The 17,951-nt window shown below is 45.7% G+C and overlaps 1 protein-coding gene across 1 annotated transcript; it reads left to right on the forward strand.

Moving 5' to 3' along the window:
- Positions 1 to 16,605: 16,605 nt before the first annotated feature.
- LOC311247546 (creatine kinase, testis isozyme-like) lies at positions 16,606 to 17,739 on the forward strand (the record flags this gene model as incomplete). The annotated part of the gene is made up of 1 exon (XM_084338584.1): positions 16,606 to 17,739. One exon carries the CDS (start codon positions 16,606 to 16,608, stop codon positions 17,737 to 17,739), a length of 1,134 nt encoding a protein of 377 aa, XP_084194710.1.
- Between the last annotated feature and the right edge of the window lie 212 nt (positions 17,740 to 17,951).

Consider the following 17,951-nt stretch of genomic DNA (forward strand, 5'->3'; position numbering starts at 1 on the left):
CCCCCTGGGAGTCCTCTAGTCTACGCAACTACGAGGCGTCCGTGTTTTATGTGTGAACAGAGACTCAGTATGGGGGGGGGGATGTTCGTCACAACCGCCATTCAAATCATGTCGTCTCCACGGTAACATATCGACGTCCCGAGTAGTGTTGCGCGATACACCGATACTAGAAAAGTATTACGATACCCAGCCAAGCGGTCCAATACTCCATTTTACAAGTATCGATACTTTTAGATCCGATACTTTTGAATAGCCTGATGCTGTATTTGCTGTGATTTGAGTGGATGTGTGACCGTAGTAGCAGTGTGTGAGAGAGAGAGAGAGAGAGTGCACACTTTGTGTAGTGGGCGTGTTAACAGTGTCAGCAAAATCTCCATGTTCTGTCATTTTGTCAATTTTATATTCCATTACTTTTCATGACATTTTAGGTTTTTGCCATGGTAACGTTTTAGAAACGGAAACGGTATCGTGATACCTAGGCTGGTATCGGTATCAGAGTCAACATTTTGGTATTGTGACAACACTACGACCAAGAGGCCCATTTTTTCTGACAGTCTATTCTTCTGATAGCAGGTGTTTAATCAAAGATCCCCGCTTTCTAGTCTTGCACAAGAACCAATCAGCATGGGTAGGGGCGGGTTCATTTCCCATTGATGGGGATTTGATTGGCTGTTTTTAAATAGGTGCGGCCACAGGATTAATAACGTTAACGTTAGTTCGGCCAGAGAAACAAATTATAATAAACATTTTTGGACCTGTGAGATTTGTACTTTGTACTTTGTAGGTCTGCATTTCAAATGTAAGGAGTAAAAAGTATGTTTTTTTTCTCTGAAATGTAATTGAGTAAAAGTACAAGTATACAAACCTAATAATACTCGAGTAAAGTACAAATCCCCCAAAACAGTACTTAAGTATTGTAACAAAGTACAATTACTCAAGTACTTTACACCCCTGCTCGTGCACCAATCGATTTTCACAACGACAATATGGCCGCTCTGCGGCAGGTGACTGATGGCGTGCTGGTGTTGTATTAAACACAGATCAGTGTGAAATCTGGATCACTTCCGGATATATACGGGTATTAAACTTTATTTCATCGCATTTTAAACGAGCAGAATAATGGAGAAATCACATGAAACCAAATGAAAACACATCCTGTGGTGGATATAGATAGATCAAGCCGTTCAAACGTAGACAAATATACCAAAATACAGGGATGGTGAATGAATGAATGAATGAATGAATGAATGAATGAATGAATTAATGCATGAATGAATGAATGAATGAATGAATGAATGAATGAATGAATGAATGAATGAATGAACGAACGACCGAATGAATGAATGAATGAATGAATGAATGAATGAATGAATGAATGAATGAATGAATGAATGCGGGATGGTGGGCTGTAATGTTAATGCTTGTAAACATTATCTTCTCTTAGCTAGCATGGTAGCATGCCTAAGATTGACAGTGTTCGCTTAGATGAACCCTTTCACTACCACACTACCAGAGGGTTAACCCTTTCACTGCGACAATACATAAGGTTAACCCTTTCACTGCCACACTACATACGGTTAATTATGTAGTGTGGTAGTGAAAAGGTTAACCTTCTGTAGTGTGGTAGTGCAAGGTTAACCTTCTGTAGTGTGGTAGTGAAAGGATTAAACAGTAATATTATAATATTTAGATTTCCTCTGGTTTACCAAGGAAACTATAAAAGAAGGAAGGGTCCGTTACGTCACTGTGTAGCAGCACGTGGACACACATTGGTGCCAAGTATGGACACTTTCAGTACGGGGGCCAACATTGAGTTGAATGGGATCAACCACCTCCTCTTGTCACCTGTCATTTAAACAGGTTATTATTAGGGATGCTCGATATTGGCTTTTTTACCGATACCGATATACCGATATTGTCCAACTCTTAATTTCCGATACCGATATCAACCGATATCAACCGATACCGATATATGCAGGGTTTCCCCCCCAAAATATGGAATAATTTCAGGTAATTAACATTACATATCTCTTGTTGTGGAATTAACACAACATTATGCATACTTTTGACAATAAATAAAATCAGAATTTGTTCTTACTTGCTTGCCTGGGTAAATAAAGGTTATAGAAATGTAAAAAAAAACAAAAACAAAAAAGAAGAAAAGTTTTTTTGAAAACCGATACCGATATTTTCCGATATCACATTTTAATGCCGATATCGGCCGATAATATCGGTAGGCCGATAATATCGGACATCCCTAGTTATTACCTCCGATGTCAGAATCGTATGCAATGTGTTGCATTGTTAAACTAGCTGGTTGATTTATATGTCCTCAGATAGCGTGTATATATATATATATATATATATATATATATATGAAATATATGCTTCAATATAATTGGCACCAAAGTCCGGCATCAAAGCAGACCATAGAACTGGTATTCTGACATGATGACCGGTCCTTCTTTTATAGTTTCCTTGGTATAGAACTCCGGTGTGACGTGACGACCCTTCATTCTTCTTTTCATAGTTTCCTCGTCGTTTATGACGGTATAAGCGACTGTGTGTTGCCTCGGCAACGCCTCTCACCTTCACCGGGCCGATCCGGGCGCTTCGCTCTGATCCATATTTAACAGCGGCGCCGCCGCCGCCGAGGCAAATGCCCCGTTCACGCGGTGCAGACTTTGAAAACGAGAAACGGCCGCTCTCTCTCTCTCTCTATCCCCTCGAGCTTCCGCAGAGTCAACCGTCTGCCCGTGTCCTTGGCAGAGAGGGTCCCCCACCGAGCTGGCATCATCCCTCGTCATTACGGAAGGGCACCAAGTAGTAGACCATAAAAGCTCTGTAGTGCACAGCAACCCGGCACAGTAAATGGAATAAAGCTTAATGAATCACAATAAGAAGCACCTGCTACTACCGTCGACCGGCCTCCCCTCCCCTCCCCCACACACACACACACACACACACACACACACACACACACACACACACACGACACGGCAGAGCGGAATCGGCGGTGAGAGGCAAACGCGGTAATATCCAAACCTCGGGGTCGGATTCATAATGTAGTCATGTACGCGCGTGCGGAACCAATTCTCACGCGAATGCGGCTCTCTCAGTGCGGCTGTTGTTGAAGTGGGGAGGGGGGCGGGGGGAGGGGGTCAAAGGTCACTCATGCTCGTTTGCAGATAGAGGGGGAAGACAAAGCAATTATAATTCTGCAGGTATAGCCGGCGAGAGCGGCTGATATGAATAATATCTAAGACGGGGGAGAGCGTTTCCCACAGAATTCCGAGCCGGCAGTCAGGGGGAGCTGAGACATACGACATAATATAAAAGGCCTCCTCCATCGCCAAAATGCGACAATTTTCTTAACTCGTCAAGTGTGACGTTACCATGGCTACTGCCGCTAAACACTATTACTGTACTGTAATCGCTATACTCGGATTGGACCCCCCGCTGCTCCGTCTGTGGCATTACCACATGAACGATGGACAGGAGCAAATGAAACAAACAAACATGTGACCATGAGGCTCCTCCTCTACCTGCTCATTAACCAAACATGAGACCATGAGGCTCCTCCTCTACCTGGTCATTAACCAAACATGTGACCATGAGGCTCCTCCTCTACCTGCTCATTAACCAAACATGTGCCCATGAGGCTCCTCCTCTACATGGTCATTAACCAAACATGTGACCATGAGGCTCCTCCTCTACCTGCTCATTAACCAAACATGTGACCATGAGGCTCCTCCTCTACCTGCTCATTAACCAAACATGTGACCATGAGGCTCCTCCTCTACCTGGTCATTAACCAAACATGTGACCATGAGGCTCCTCCTCTACCTGCTCATTAACCAAACATGTGACCATGAGGCTCCTCCTCTACCTCCTCATTAACCAAACATGTGACCATGAGGCTCCTCCTCTACCTGCTCATTAACCAAACATGTGACCATGAGGCTCCTCCTCTACCTGCTCATTAACCAAACATGTGACCATGAGGCTCCTCCTCTACCTGATCATTAACCAAACATGTGACCATGAGGCTCCTCCTCTACCTGCTCATTAACCAAACATGTGACCATGAGGCTCCTCCTCTACATGGTCATTAACCAAACATGTGACCATGAGGCTCCTCCTCTACCTGCTCATTAACCAAACATGTGACCATGAGGCCTCCTCTACCTGCTCATTAACCAAACATGTGACCATGAGGCTCCTCCTCTACCTCATTAACCAAACATGTGACCATGAGGCTCCTCCTCTACCTGCTCATTAACCAAACATGTGACCATGAGGCTCCTCCTCTACCTGCTCATTAACCAAACATGTGACCATGAGGCTCCTCCTCTACCTGCTCATTAACCAAACATGTGACCATGAGGCTCCTCCTCTACCTGCTCATTAACCAAACATGTGACCATGAGGCTCCTCCTCTACCTGCTCATTAACCAAACATGTGACCATGAGGCTCCTCCTCTACCTGATCATTAACCAAACATGTGACCATGAGGCTCCTCCTCTACCTGCTCATTAACCAAACATGTGACCATGAGGCTCCTCCTCTACCTGCTCATTAACCAAACATGTGACCATGAGGCTCCTCCTCTACCTGGTCATTAACCAAACATGTGACCATGAGGCTCCTCCTCTACCTGCTCATTAACCAAACATGTGACCATGAGGCTCCTCCTCTACCTGGTCATTAACCAAACATGTGACCATGAGGCTCCTCCTCTACCTGCTCATTAACCAAACATGTGACCATGAGGCTCCTCCTCTACCTGGTCATTAACCAAACATGTGACCATGAGGCTCCTCCTCTACCTGCTCATTAACCAAACATGTGACCATGAGGCTCCTCCTCTACCTGCTCATTAACCAAACATGTGACCATGAGGCTCCTCCTCTACCTCCTCATTAACCAAACATGTGACCATGAGGCTCCTCCTCTACCTGCTCATTAACCAAACATGTGACCATGAGGCTCCTCCTCTACCTGCTCATTAACCAAACATGTGACCATGAGGCTCCTCCTCTACCTGCTCATTAACCAAACATGTGACCATGAGGCTCCTCCTCTACCTGCTCATTAACCAAACATGTGACCATGAGGCTCCTCCTCTACCTGCTCATTAACCAAACATGTGACCATGAGGCTCCTCCTCTACCTGCTCATTAACCAAACATGTGACCATGAGGCTCCTCCTCTACCTGATCATTAACCAAACATGTGACCATGAGGCTCCTCCTCTACCTGCTCATTAACCAAACATGTGACCATGAGGCTCCTCCTCTACCTGCTCATTAACCAAACATGTGACCATGAGGCTCCTCCTCTACCTGCTCATTAACCAAACATGTGACCATGAGGCTCCTCCTCTACCTGCTCATTAACCAAACATGTGACCATGAGGCTCCTCCTCTACCTGGTCATGTGACCAAACATGTGACCATGAGGCTCCTCCTCTACCTGCTCATTAACCAAACATGTGACCATGAGGCTCCTCCTCTACCTGCTCATTAACCAAACATGTGACCATGAGGCTCCTCCTCTACCTGCTCATTAACCAAACATGTGACCATGAGGCTCCTCCTCTACCTGGTCATTAACCAAACATGTGACCATGAGGCTCCTCCTCTACCTGGTCATTAACCAAACATGTGACCATGAGGCTCCTCCTCTACCTCATTAACCAAACATGTGACCATGAGGCTCCTCCTCTACCTGCTCATTAACCAAACATGTGACCATGAGGCTCCTCCTCTACCTGCTCATTAACCAAACATGTGACCATGAGGCTCCTCCTCTACCTCATTAACCAAACATGTGACCATGAGGCTCCTCCTCTACCTGCTCATTAACCAAACATGTGACCATGAGGCTCCTCCTCTACCTGCTCATTAACCAAACATGTGACCATGAGGCTCCTCCTCTACCTGCTCATTAACCAAACATGTGACCATGAGGCTCCTCCTCTACCTGCTCATTAACCAAACATGTGACCATGAGGCTCCTCCTCTACCTGGTCATGTGACCAAACATGTGACCATGAGGCTCCTCCTCTACCTGCTCATTAACCAAACATGTGACCATGAGGCTCCTCCTCTACCTGCTCATTAACCAAACATGTGACCATGAGGCTCCTCCTCTACCTGCTCATTAACCAAACATGTGACCATGAGGCTCCTCCTCTACCTGCTCATTAACCAAACATGTGACCATGAGGCTCCTCCTCTACCTGCTCATTAACCAAACATGTGACCATGAGGCTCCTCCTCTACCTGCTCATTAACCAAACATGTGACCATGAGGCTCCTCCTCTTCCTGCTCATTAACCAAACAGGTGACCATGAGGCTCCTCCTCTACCTGCTCATTAACCAAACATGTGACCATGAGGCTCCTCCTCTACCTGCTCATTAACCAAACATGTGACCATGAGGCTCCTCCTCTACCTGCTCATTAACCAAACATGTGACCATGAAGCTCCTCCTCTACCTGGTCATGTGACCATGAGGCTCCTCCTCCTGGCCATTAAGCAACCTGACACCTCCAAGTTCCCACCCCCCACCCTCATGTGTGCAATACCAAACCCTGGATGCTATAAGATAAGACAAAATAAGATACGATAAGATAAGATAAGATAAGATAAGATATTCCTTTATTGATCCCCTTGGGGGAAATTTGGCCGTCATTAGCAGCATGCGGGAGGGGGAGGGGATATACAGGTACGGGCAGGGTAATAGTAGAAATACATAAATATAGGCAATATAATTATAATACAAATACAAATAAATGGTGGCAACAATTAACTCTGAATATAAGAATATCAGCAAATAGGCAGTGTAATCAAAGGTGCAGATGTCTGTATGCCAGTTATATTATATATATATATAACCTTCTGTAGTGTGGTAGTGAAAAATTAACCTTCTGTACTGTGGTAGTGAAAGGTTACCCCTCTGTAGTGTGGTAGTGAAAGGGGTTAACCCTTTGTCGTGTGGCAGTTAAAGGGTTAACCATTTGTCGTGTGGTAGTGAAAGGTTAACCTTCTGTAGTGTGGTCGTGGAAGGTTAACCTTCTGTAGTGTGGTAGTGAAAGGTTAACCTTCTGCAGTGTGGTAGTAAAAGGTTAACCTTCTGTAGTGTGGTAGTGAAAGGTTAACCTTCTGTAGTGTGGTAGTGAAAGGTTAACGTTCTGTAGTGTGGTAGTGAAAGGTTAACCTTCTGCAGTGTGGTAGTAAAAGGTTAACCTTCTGTAGTGTGGTAGTGAAAGGTTAACCTTCTGTAGTGTGGTAGTAAAAGGTTAACCTTCTGTAGTGTGGTAGTGAAAGGGGTTAACCCTTTGTCGTGTGGCAGTTAAAGGGTTAACCATTTGTCGTGTGGTAGTGAAAGGTTAACCTTCTGTAGTGTGGTCGTGAAAGGTTAACCTTCTGTAGTGTGGTAGTGAAAGGTTAACCTTCTGCAGTGTGGTAGTAAAAGGTTAGCCTTCTGTAGTGTGGTAGTGAAAGGTTAACCTTCTGTAGTGTGGTAGTGAAAGGGTTAACCTTCTGTAGTGTGGTAGTGAAAGGTTAACCCTCTGTAGTGTGGTAGTGAAAGGTTAACCTTCTGTAGTGTGGTAGTGAAATGTTAACCTTCTGTAGTGTGGTAGTGAAAGGGTTAACCTTCTGTAGTGTGGTAGTGAAAGGTTTAACCCTCTGTAGTGTGGTAGTGAAAGGTTTAACCTTCTGCAGTGTGGTAGTGAAATGTTAACCGTCTGTAGTGTGGTAGTGAAAGGTTTAACCTTCTGCAGTGTGGTAGTGAAATGTTAACCGTCTGTAGTGTGGTAGTGAAATGTTAACCGTCTGTAGTGTGGTAGTGAAAGGTTTAACCTTCTGCAGTGTGGTAGTGAAAGGTTAGCCTGTTGTGTGGTAGTGAAAGGGTTAACCTTCTGTAGTGTGGTAGTGAAAGGTTAACCTTCTGTCGTGTGGTAGTGAAAGGGTTAACCTTCTGTAGTGTGGTAGTAAAATGTTAACCTTCTGTAGTGTGGTAGTGAAAGGTTAACCTTCTGTAGTGTGGTAGTGAAAGGGTTAACCCTTTGTAGTGTGGTAGTGAAAGGTTAACCTTCTGTAGTGTGGTAGTAAAAGGTTAACCTTCTGTAGTGTGGTAGTGAAAGGGTTAACCATCTGTAGTGTGGTAGTGAAAGGTTAACCTTCTGTAGTGTAGTAGTGAAAGGTTAACCTTCTGTAGTGTGGTAGTGAAAGGGTTAACCTTCTGTAGTGTGGTAGTGAAAGGTTAACCCTATGTAGTGTGGTAGTGAAAGGGTTAACCTTCTGTAGTGTGGTAGTGAAAGGTTAACCCTCTGTAGTGTGGTAGTGAAAGGTTACCCTTCTGTAGTGTGGTAGTGAAAGGTTTAACCTTCTGTAGTGTGGTAGTGAAAGGGTTAACCTTCTGTAGTGTGGTAGTGAAAGGTTAACCCTCTGTAGTGTGGTAGTGAAAGGGTTAACCTTCTGTAGTGTGGTAGTGAAAGGTTAACCCGCTGTAGTGTGGTAGTGAAAGGTTACCCTTCTGTAGTGTGGTAGTGAAAGGTTAACCTTCTGTAGTGTGGTAGTGAAAGGGTTAACCGTCTGTAGTGTGGTAGTGAAAGGTTACCCTTCTGTAGTGTGGTAGTGAAAGGTTAACCTTCTGTAGTGTGGTAGTGAAAGGGGTTAACCCTTTGTTGTGTGGCAGTTAAAGGGTTAACCGTATGTAGTGTGGTAGTGAAAGGGTTAACCTTCTGCAGTGTGGTCGTGAAAGGTTAACCGCCTGTAGTGTGGTAGTAAAAGGTTAACCTTCTGTAGTGTGGTAGTGAAAGGGTTAACCTTCTGCAGTGTGGTAGTGAAAGCGTTAACCCTTTGTAGTGTGGTAGTGAAAGGTTATCCTGTAGTGTGGTAGTGACAGGGTTAACCTTCTGTAGACTGGCAGTGAAAATGTTAACCCTTTGTCGTGTGGTAGTGACAGGGTTAAGTTTCAATTCCCCACCAGGACGACATCATCCTCTACACAGTAATTGAACAGCGAGGACTACAAATTCCCATTTCCCAGGATGCAACAGAAGCACACAGAGGCAGAGGAAACAATCCAGGCCATGTCAGCCCGCGCGCAAACAAAACAGGTTAAGGGGGGTTGGTTTGGGGCAGACGGGGGGGGGGGGTTTGTGAGACTGTCGACAGGAATAATCCTCTCCCGCTACTTCCTCCGCCCGCGTGCCCATGTGTCCCGTGGCGTTAGCGGATCGTGCCACGCGGCCCACTGTATCCTAATGATACTCTCAGCGCGCCGATGATACCCGCGTGGCCGTGGCCCCACCGACTCCACTCGGAGCGAGCGCACTTGTTACTCATATATTATTCACACGTCTGAACGGGACGTGGAGGAGAGAGAGGGAGAGGGAGAGAGGGAGAGAGGGAGAGAGAGAGAGAGAGAGAGAGAGAGAGAGAGAGAGAGAGAGAGAGAGAGGAGGAGATGGAGAGAGAGAGAGGGATAGAGAGGGAGATGGAGAGGGAGAGAGAGAGAGAGATAGAGAGAGAAAGAGGAGGAGATGAGGGATAGATAGGGAGGGGATGCAATAACAAGTCGGGTGTTGGAGACACAACTACTGTCCCCCGCCTCCCACCCCTTCACCAACCTGAATAATGTATAACTTAAAGACAGCGGGAGAGAGTGAGAGAGAGAGAGAGAGAGAGAGAGAGAGAGAGAGAGAGAGAGAGAGAGAGAGAGAGAGAGAGAGAGAGAGAGAGAGGAGATGAGTGAGGAGATGAGGGATAGAGAGATATGAGAGGAGGGAGGGGATGATGGATAGAGAGAGAGAGAGAGAGAGAGAGAGAGAGAGAGAGAGTAGAGAGAGAGAGAGAGAGAGAGAGAGAGAGAGAGAGAGAGGGATATAAGAGGGGAGGGAGACATAGGAGGGAGAGAGGAGATAAGGGAGAGATGACGGAGAGAGAAGAGTAGGTTGGTGGAAAAGACAGAGAGACAGAGACACTTATAAATATCTCGGTTCCATTGTTGACAATCGTCTGAAATTTGATTTGAACACTGAAATGGTCTGTAGGAAAGGTCGGCAGCGCCTCTTCTGTCTAAGGAAGCTACAGTACAGTACAGTACAGTAGACACATGTCAGGTGGATAAGTCCTTGATGATTTAGTTCTATAGTGCCTTCATAGAGTCTGTTGTTTCCTTTGCTGCCATTTGTTGGTATGGAAACCTTGGCATTAAACAAAAGAATGCCCTTAACGGGATTGTGAGGGGGGGGGGCTAGCAAAATTGTAGGGGTACGAATTGTACCCCTACAAGCTGTCTGGGTCATATATATGATGACGAGCAGGTGCTCAGGAAGGCGTCATCGATTAGAGCGGACAGCTCTCACCCCCCCTAAATCCGGAGTATCAATTATTGCCTTCCGGCCAACGTTTGCAGCTAAAAGCAATACATACAAATCCTCATTTATATACCTACCTCCATTCGTGCCATCAATGGAGGAGGCAGGAGAGGGCGGCTTTGAGGTGGGTGGGTGGGTGGGTGGGTGGTACGGGGCTGGGGGGGGGATGGTTGTGGTTGCTTGTTTCACCGTTGTCATGATATGATCCTGTGTGACCATGTACTGTATACATGTCTGTCTGTGTTCTTCCTGCTATGTATGTTTGCTGTGTTTTTTTTTTTGCAGCTCCTATTTATCTGCTGTAACATGAATTGCCCAGTTTGGGACATAATACTAATAAACTTGACCTTGACCTTGAGGAGATGAGGGAGTGGAGCAGAGATAGGAGGACAGGGGGAGGGAGTGATGACGAGGGAGGAGAGCGAGTGTGGATAGAGGGAGGAGAGGAGGAGGGGGGGAGGAGAGGAGAGATAGAGAGAGGTAGAGTGGTGTGGCACCAGCGGTTGCAGCGCCGTGTACTGTATGCATACAGTAGCTGTCAGTGAACGCAATGGTAGAAGTAGAAAGCTCTGTCGCCCTTGAGATAAGAAGGAGGCCAGGAGCCCAGAACTAGGCTGCCTCGCCCGCCCGCTCCTCCCGAGTGAGCGAGTGCAGATGGCGGCGTTGTATCGACACAGCTACGGTCCAATCAGGACTTGGCTCGCTCTCCCTCTCTCTCCCACTCACTGGTATCATCGCTCACACGCGCACACGCGCACACAGACACACACACACACACACACACACACACACACACACACACACACACACACACACACACACACACACACACACACACACAACACACACAGACGGACGCACACAGACACACAGACACACACACACACACACACAGACACACACACACACACGCATGCACACACACACGCACACACACACAGACACGCGCACGCACACTCACCCTCCAGGTCTATATAAAGAGGGCTGGTATATATAGGGCTAGCTTGTCACGTCCATTTTTCAGAGATGTTTCTGCGGTGAATCTGTGGTTTGTGTTTTCCGCTTCCCTCCCGCCATGTCTTGTTAAGAGGCTTCCCTGTTAACCGCTGCCAGGTTGTGTTAACACGCCTGATATAATACGTCATCCGTTTATGATAAGATTATTCCTTTATTGATCACCTCGGGGGAAATGGGGGGTGTCATAGCAGCGTGGGGGATGGAGGGAGGTACAGGTATGGGCAGGGTGATAGTAGAAAGACTTAAATATAGGCCATGCAATTTGATCTGAATATAAACATTTGAGGAAAAACAGTGTAAACAAAGGTGTATGTATTGGTTACATTATACGTTACACAATACATGAAGAATTGTAATCTGAATATATTCTATGAGTACGAGTAGACGTAAACAGTATACACACACAAGGTGCAGCATACCCAAGGTACCCCAAACTGGCATGATATACACGGCATGCGTTGTTGTCTGTGCATGTTTTGGCGGTTTAAATGCACATTCATATTCTCGGCACTAATAATATCCCGGTTAAGGTCACACAGTGGAGGACGTGATGCGTTTACATGCATTTTAATATCACGGTATAAACAAGTAAACGCGTCAGAAGGCTGTGAGTCAACTGAATATTCCGGAAATGGAACTCCCACAAGACGGCAGGGGGGAAAAAAGAACAGTAAAGAGAATAATTAGTTTTTAAAGGTCTCGGCATCTCAGCTAAAATGAGCATATATCTCCCCAGCGACCACGTTCAGGGTTCTCAACGACGCCGGCTATCGTAAACAGGATATGCTGCGCCAACTCGTAGGCGAAATACAAGTGTACATTTCAACTGTCCCCAAATCATTCGGAGAATAATAATAATAATGTAAACACATCTTATTCGTATTACTCTATAAGAGCTCTGACACAGTGTAGAAGTTTCAAGTTTCAAGTTTCTTTAATAGTTGTCATACAGAAGAAGTACAGAATGACAACTATTAAAGAAACTTGAAACTTGAAACTTCTACACTGTGTCAGAGCTCTGTAGAAGTTTCAAGTTTCAAGTTTCTTTAATAGTTGTCATTCTGCACTTCTGTACCAGCTTGATCAACTTACAACTAAGCATTTCCTGGCAGATAACCTATAGCCTTTGATCCACCGATGCCCTTTGGTCAGAGCACATGCCATGCCACGTTTCGTATGACACTAAGTGTGCTAGTAAGTGGGCGCCAGGTCCATACAGACAGAAGCAGTGGAGTGGGCGGTGAAAACTGCGCCCCGCGCATCAGCGGTACATCACTCTGCAGCTGAGTCTATCCATCACAAGCGGTGTCTGAGGGAGGCACGCAGCATTGCCAAGGACACCTCTCATCCCAATCATGGACTGTTTGCCCTCCTCCCCTCCGGGAGACGCTACTACACAGTAAATTTCACTCAAACTGAGTACGATTTTACTCAGTTTGAGTCAAATTTACTCTGCGAAATTTACCGTGTAGAACCTCCGCTTCAAGCCAAGCGGACTCAGGAACACCTTCTCTCCCTCAGCTGTCATCTCTCTGAACACTGTTCCCTGTTGACAGCCCCGCCCACCCCCCCCCCCCCCCATACCCTAATATATTTATATATATATATATATATATATATAAATGATGAACTCTGTACGACTCTGAACTATGTTGCCTATACTCAATGTATACCCACCTACTGCTTTCACCGTCTACATTAAGCCCTACACTGTAATCATAGTTATATTACTACCCACCTCATGCAGTACTATAGTCTACCGATATTATACTCTGTGTGATAGCATGTACAACAGTGCTGAATATACTGCATATATATACATACATTTTTACTGCATATATTTATATTTATATATATATACATACATATCTGTCAGAATATATCTGAATATAATTAAACATGCATATATGCAGATGTATAATAATAATAATAATAATAATAATAATGACTTGGATTTATATAGCGCTCTTCTCTGACTCAGAGCGCTTCACAGAGTCCATTATTTGTTCATACACAGTCATACCGGTGGTGGTAAGCTACAATTGCAGCCAGAGCTGCCCTGAGGCAGACTCACGGAAGCGTGGCGAATAATCAACGCCTACGGCCCCTCCGACCACCACCAACATTCATTCACATGCATTACACATTCATACGAGGCAAGTAGGTTAAGTGTCTTGCCCAAGGACACAACGGCAGTGGGATGGACATGGTCTTGAGCGGGATTCGAACCACCAACCCTTGGATCATTGGACAACCCGCTCTACCCGTGAGCCAAAGCCACCCCACAAGGTACGGTGAAGTCTGCTATCAACTACGGTAAACCTGGACTATGATTGAGCTTATAGCCTAGCTTCAGTTCAGTTCAGTTCAGACTGTATTGTTGTGATTTGATTTGATTTGGTAGAGACAACAACAACAACAACAACAACACCACCAACAACAACAACAACAACAACAACAACAACAACAACAACAACAACAACAACAACAACAACAACAACAACAACAACAAATAACACAACACAAGAAACATCACATCTTACAGAATCCAACCAGGAAAAAGAAAATGAAAATGAAAACTGTTATTTTAAAGGAAGTTAAGTGCATTTAGTGCCCTGGGGATGTACAACAATTTAAATATGTTGCTTAGCACGATGAATGTAAATGGACGTACCGGTAGTCTATCTTAATCTCCAGGAGAGGTGTTAATTGTCTGCTTCCATTCATTGCGCTAAGCTATAGGCTAATGTGCAAATGGGTAGCTTTCTACTGAACGCACTACTGGCATATATCTTCTTGTCTGGAAAACAATTAAACCTATGAATCACAGGCATGTCGATGCCAAGTGGACAGTCATCCATTTTGGCTCAACACACATCCAGACATTAGTCATCTGTGGCACACGCCTTGAGTCATTAAACATGTCTTTAATCAGCTACTGAAAATCACAGAGAACATAATGCCAAAGACATTAGTAGTTGATCTCAGTGAATCGCACACACACACACGCGCACACACACACACGCACGCACGCACGCACGCACGCACGCACGCACGCACGCACGCACGCACGCACGCACGCACGCACACACACACACACACACACACACACACACACACACACACACACACACACACACACACACACACACACAAACACACACATAACCTGATCTAACCTAGCCTAATCTAACCTAATTTAATCTAACCTAACCTAATTTAATCTAACCTAATATAGTCTAACCTATTTTTGTTTATGTGAAATATGGGAGCACTATTACCCCGATTTACATGCGTTCTGTAGCTAACCCTAACCTCATCACACACCACTGTACGACTGTAATAGCTCATGAAAAGAAAACAGCATGTCAAAAATGTCCTCATTGGTAGCGTGTCCTGAATTTGTGAGTGTGCAGTCTTGAAATTGCCCTGATTCCTCACATAAGCAAGGCACGCACGCACGCACGCACACACGCACACCAGTGGAGGCTGCTGACCAAATTTTTAGGTGAAGCACAAATTATTATATTATATTATATATTAAATAATATTTTTAAAACATCCCCCACTGTGTGTCAGTGGTCAGTGGACACAGATGAAAACATATTAACATTAGGTGACAGCGGACCTGACCAGATGAAAACATATTAGGTGACAGCGCACCTGACCAGATGAAAACATATTAGGTGACAGCGCACCTGACCAGATGAAATCATATTAGGTGACAGCGCACCTGACCAGATGAAATCATATTAGGTGACAGCGCACCTGACCAGATCAAAACATATTAGGTGACAGCGCACCTGATCAGATCAAAACATTTTAGGTGACAGCGCACCTGACCAGATCAAAACATATTAGGTGAAGGTGACAAGGAAGCCACAGACTCATACCCCCCAGACACTCAACTAACCGCCTTGGACAGTCCTTCATACCAGTGGCCATCAGGCTCCACAACAGTGGGCAGCGACTGCTGCCAGACATCGACCTAGAACTAATAGGAACCCAAGTAGGACAATAACACTACCTTATGCATACTGCACCTTACTGTATGTGGATACTGTGATACTGTGAATAATGAATAATGTATATTTCAGTTAGTTAGATAGTAAATTATATTGACATTTGTTTATACTGCTTGTGTTGTTTTCACTACCTGTACCCCCCCCCCCCCTTCCCCCATGCTGCTATGATGCCTGAATTTCCCCAAGGGGATCAATAAAGGAATATCTTATCTTATCTTAAAAGGAAAGATGAAATTACCTACCTGGGTTCCATCCTATAGAGGCAAATCTTTCCTGTGACAAAATGGGATCCAATGTAATAAAACTAAGTCAACCAACGAACTAGATTCCTGTACCGGATCTCCTCTCTGGTAAACAAGAATACCCTGAAGACTCTAACAGGAGCACTCATTCAAGGTACTACGACTATGCTTGCACCTCATGGTACCAAAGCACCTCAAAGGCACTAAAAACAAGATTACAAACATCACAAAACAAACTGGTCAGACTACTGCTTGACCTTACTCCTAAAACCCACCTCACCCCTGTCCACTTTGACAACCTAGGATGGCTTAGAGTAGACGAACGGAAACAAAGTTAGTACACACAATGCATAATGAAAAACTTAAATACGCATAGGCTTACAAAAAAAATATAATAATAATAATAATAATAATAATAATAATAATAATAATAATAATAATAATAATAATAATAATAATAATAATAATAATAATAATAATAATAATAATAATAATAATAATAATAATAATAATAATAATAATAAATAAAATAACATTATATCCTCTGGTACAACTCTGCCTTGTGCAGAAATGTCAGCACTGCCTCTGTGATCAGCTGGTGGTTCTCATTATTCAGGCCAAAGATTCGGGGACAGCCTTACCAAACATTATTTATATTATTCAAATGGCACTCAAACATGTTCCGTTGTGATGTCACAATGTCATAATAGCACATTCGTGATGTCACAGTATGATGTCATAATCAAACATTCTAGAACATTTGTGATCTATATACTCAACAATTCTCTCAGAAGAGCTCAGTGTGCATCTTTGAACAGTACTGAACAGTACTGAACAGATAGACTAAACAACACAGATTGAAGCCTGCATCTCTCAACCAAGGTGCCTTGCCGACCGTTTTGCTGTGGAAAGGTGAGAGCAATCATGCCCCACAACACGCTGAAGATGAACTACTCCGCCGAGCAGGAGTTCCCCGACCTCAGCAAGCACAACAACCACATGGCCAAGATCCTGACCCCGGAGATCTACTCCAGCCTGCGGGACAAAGAGACCCCCAGTGGGTTCACCCTGGACGACGTCATTCAGACCGGCGTCGATAACCCAGGCCACCCCTTCATCATGACCGTGGGCTGCGTGGCCGGAGACGAGGAGACGTACGAGGTCTTCAAGGAGCTGCTGGACCCCATCATCGAGGATCGCCACGGGGGCTACAAGCCCTCAGACAAACACAAGACGGACCTGAACCCAGACAACCTCCAGGGCGGTGACGACCTGGACCCCAACTACGTGCTGAGCTCCAGGGTGCGAACCGGAAGGAGCGTGCGCGGCATCGCCCTGCCCCCCCACTGCAGCCGCGGGGAGCGACGCGCCATCGAGACCCTCTCCATTGAAAGTCTAGACTCCCTGGACGGCGACCTGAAAGGCACGTACTACGCCCTGAAGAACATGACGGATGAGGAACAGAACAAGCTGATCGATGACCACTTCCTGTTCGACAAGCCCGTGTCTCCACTGCTGCTGGCGTCCGGCATGGCCCGCGACTGGCCCGACGGCAGGGGCATCTGGCACAACGACAACAAGACCTTCCTGGTGTGGGTGAACGAGGAAGACCATCTGCGTGTGATCTCCATGCAGAAGGGAGGCAACATGAAGGAGGTGTTCAATCGCTTCTGCACCGGCCTCACAAAGATCGAGTCCCTGTTCAAGGACAAGGGTCATGAGTTCATGTGGAACGAGCACCTGGGCTACGTCCTCACCTGCCCCTCCAACCTGGGCACCGGGCTGCGCGCCGGAGTGCACGTCAAGCTACCCAACGTCAGCAAGCACGAGAAGTTCGAAGAGATCCTCAAGAGGCTGAGGCTTCAGAAGCGCGGCACAGGTGGAGTGGACACGGCATCGCTGGGGGGTATCTTCGACATCTCTAACGCCGACCGCCTGGGCTTCTCCGAGGTGGAGCTGATGCAGATGGTGGTCGACGGCGTCAAGCTGCTGGTGGAGATGGAGAAGCGCCTGGAGGCGGGCAAGTCCCTCGACGACATCATGCCCGACCAGAAGTGATGAACCCGTTGACCTAACTCCTCCCCCCTCACCACCCCCCCCCCCCCCTCCTGGTCTCCCCCCCTCCCCGTATAAAAAAAACAATAATCTTAACTACATCAAAGAAAATACACTCCGCCCCCCGAGCATTTAGCGGCACTAAGAATATAAAAAAAACTTGCAATGGGCCTGGTCTACAAGATACACTACACCACTAAGATACCCATGTGCAT

This window comes from Notolepis coatsorum, assembly GCF_963971535.1.
Source record: "Notolepis coatsorum genome assembly, contig: SCAFFOLD_2042, whole genome shotgun sequence".
NCBI lineage: Eukaryota > Metazoa > Chordata > Actinopteri > Aulopiformes > Paralepididae > Notolepis > Notolepis coatsorum.